The sequence below is a fragment of the Miscanthus floridulus genome, chromosome 6 (assembly GCF_019320115.1).
Source record: "Miscanthus floridulus cultivar M001 chromosome 6, ASM1932011v1, whole genome shotgun sequence".
Taxonomy (NCBI): Eukaryota; Viridiplantae; Streptophyta; class Magnoliopsida; order Poales; family Poaceae; genus Miscanthus; species Miscanthus floridulus.
Genome location: NC_089585.1, coordinates 37,718,249 through 37,720,308, shown reverse-complemented (window position 1 = coordinate 37,720,308; position 2,060 = coordinate 37,718,249). Strand labels below are relative to the sequence as shown.

Here is a 2,060-nt window from a genome sequence, read left to right as displayed (position 1 = left end):
GAAGGAAAAAAGAATTGTACTGTGATGATGAACACATATTTCATTCTGCACTACAGCACAGATGAGATTTTTTAGACAATCAATTTACATCCGAAAAATGGAATCGGATCAGTCCCCAGTTGCAACTCTGCACAAATGATCAACATTTGCACCCTGGAAGGCTGCTACTAATTACACATTCCTGGAGCCTCCCTGAGTGTGATTACAATAAGTAGCGCTATTGCAACAGTCAGCAGATACTGATTATTCGCCTCATCGCCTGCCTGCCCTGCACTCACTCACTCGAGTCATCTATGTTACATTACATCAAATTAAGGGCCGGGGGATCAGGAAAGGATGGATATATAGATGGCTTTGGCTACACAAAGATGAACGAAATCAAGAAAGAACAAGCAACGAAATGCAGCTCTGCAGATGTGCAAATGCCGCCGGAAGTGGACGATCGATCATTGGTGCATCTTGGCCGGTGGCGCCGGGTATCCCACTGGCACGACATAGGGCGAGTGATGACCCGGCGGGAACATGACGGGCGTGCCGACGGCCGCCGGCGCCACCATGTGCCCCGCGACTGGGTGGCCCATGGGCGCGTGCCCGTACATGCCCATCGGCGGCGCCGCCGGGTGGTGGTGCTTCATGCCAGCGGGCCCCATCGGCATCACCCCCGCGGCGGCCGGGCCGCCCGTGATGGGTGCGCCGGTCGCGGCGACCTCGCCGGCGGTCACGCTGGTGATGTCATGGATGCTGGAGCGGCGCCGGTCCCGGTTCATGGAGTTGAGGCGGATGAAGTACTTCTGCGCGTGGCTCGCCACCTGCGTCGGCGTCCGTGAGATGACGAAGTTGCGCGAGATGCTCCGCCAGTCGCCCTTGCCGAACTTGTCCAGACCCAGCAAGAACAACCTGCACCCACCATGAATCCCGTGGTTGACGCCACGAACACAACAACATCATCAATATTATTAGCCTGATGCAAGCTTTTGAAGGCAAGAACACGTGGAGATTTGCTACGAACCTGTGCTCCTCTTCCGTCCACGGGACGCCCTTGCGCCGCTCCTGCTCAGCCTTAGAGCAACTCTTCCCCGCGTCAACGCCGCCGCCACTCTTCCGTTCTTCGCGTCGGTGCCCGCCTCCTCCTCCTCCGTCCTTGGGCGCGGAGGCGGCGGCTCCGGAGCCCTCGGGCGTCGCGGCGGACGACTCCTCCCCAGCGTAGCGCGGGAGCGGGATGCGGCCGGCCTCGATGGCGGCCACGTCCTCCACCAGCGCCTCGTAGTGCCGCCGCACCTCCTCCGCCGTCCGCGCCGGCACGCTCGCCACGAGCGCCGTGAACCAGCCATCATCAGGCGGCCCGTCCGCCGGCGGCGCCGCGGCAGCCGCCACCGCGTTCTCGAACGCCTTGTCCTCCTCCCTTGTCCACGCCGCCGTGGCCGCCGTCGCCAGAGTGGTCATCGCCGGTGTCTGGTCCGCGTGTGGCGTAGCGTCGTCGGCACAGCGTCCCAGCTACCACCGCAGCCGCCAGCGCACTGACCTCTAGGGAGGAGGCCGCACTAATCTGCTACCTGGCCTCCCTAGCTCGCTGCTCGCGCCACCATATCCACTGCTTTGACTTGAGAGAGCAGGAGGAGCAAGCGGATGGAGGATGAGAACGCTAGAACGACACGGTGTGTGTTCCGGCCGTTGAGAGAGAAGATAAGGTTACCACGAATTGTAGCTATAATGAGTTCATGGATAAAGCGTCCCACGTGTAATAATGGACCTACAGGATTAAAGTACCGTAGGTAAACATACATAAATCTCTCAAATAAACTATTTTTAAATGCTAATTCTCTTTAAATGTTTTTGGTCTAGGATTCCAAGTGATAGCCAAGTCATGTTGTTTTCCTTTATTTTTCTAATTCTTTGTTTTATAACACATTTTTTTCATTTGCTTTATTTTCACATAATTCTACATTTGTGATTCCTTCATTTCAAACGAGCCCTATTATTTATAAGGTTCCGGTTCCTTGTGGGTGTAGGGATTCCTAGGTTATGGATTCTTATATTCCAAAGTCCATGTCATCTTGTTT

General features: G+C 56.0%; 1 protein-coding gene across 1 annotated transcript; it reads right to left on the bottom strand.

The window, feature by feature from the left end:
* On the bottom strand, positions 1-1,689 carry LOC136458096 (transcription factor MYBS1-like). Its single transcript, XM_066458092.1, has 2 exons — positions 1,010-1,689; positions 1-897 (listed from the first exon to the last, which is right to left on the bottom strand). The coding sequence occupies exons 1-2, from the start codon at positions 1,441-1,443 to the stop codon at positions 447-449; spliced, it is 885 nt and encodes a 294-aa protein (XP_066314189.1). The 5' UTR covers positions 1,444-1,689; the 3' UTR covers positions 1-446.
* Positions 1,690-2,060: the final 371 nt, after the last annotated feature.